We start from the raw sequence: 678 nt of genomic DNA on the forward strand, positions 1-678 counted from the left end.
GAATTTGGCCTCTGTCACCCCTGGACTATGACTTTAGGGGTTGCTTAGCTTTTAGGAATCTTAGGTTTCTTATACTGTATATAAAATAGGGCTAATATCATTTATCTCTCAGGATTGTTACAGGAGTGAAGTCAGATAACCCGTGTAATGTCTCAGCATGTAAGAATAAAAGCCAGCCCGTAGTAAACACAAGCATCTCATCATCCTTTCACTAACCCTACTAGCTAATGTCGTTTTTAACATTTTCACCCATGGGTCAAAGCCAGCAAGTGGTTACGATTCCTTCAACCCTCTGATGGCACCACAAGCCTCAATCACTGAGCTATCTGCTACTTTGGCTTTCCAAAAATTTCCAAAATTCAGCAGCATTCTACGGTACTCATCCACCTGCGACTGATAGATATTAAAGGGATAATTTATATAAACCCTCCAGCACCATCCCTGCGTATGGTAGGAGCACAATCCGTGTTCATTCCTCATTTCTTACAAACCGTAGAGTTTCCTCCTTTGCTTAAATTCTGTGTCTCAAAGTTGAAGCAGGATCTCTCCTCTCTTTAGGAGAGTAAGTCGGGCTGCTACCCCCACGGCAGTCACCTGTCAGCTGAGCGACTGGTCGGAGTGGACAGAGTGCTTTCCATGCCAGGACAAAAGGGTAAGGCATTCACGACCAGTTTGGGG

General features: G+C 44.4%; 1 protein-coding gene across 1 annotated transcript in view; it reads left to right on the forward strand.

Annotated features, from left to right (window-relative positions):
• C8A (complement C8 alpha chain) overlaps positions 1-678 on the forward strand; it is a 69,991-nt gene that overhangs the window by 17,983 nt on the left and 51,330 nt on the right. The window contains exon 2 of the mRNA XM_003793121.3: positions 559-652. Within this exon, the coding sequence (XP_003793169.1) occupies positions 559-652 (94 nt within the window). The remainder of the gene's footprint in view (positions 1-558; positions 653-678) is intronic.

This window comes from Otolemur garnettii, unplaced genomic scaffold (assembly GCF_000181295.1).
Source record: "Otolemur garnettii isolate 467f Iridium unplaced genomic scaffold, OtoGar3 scaffold00066, whole genome shotgun sequence".
Lineage (NCBI taxonomy): Eukaryota > Metazoa > Chordata > Mammalia > Primates > Galagidae > Otolemur > Otolemur garnettii.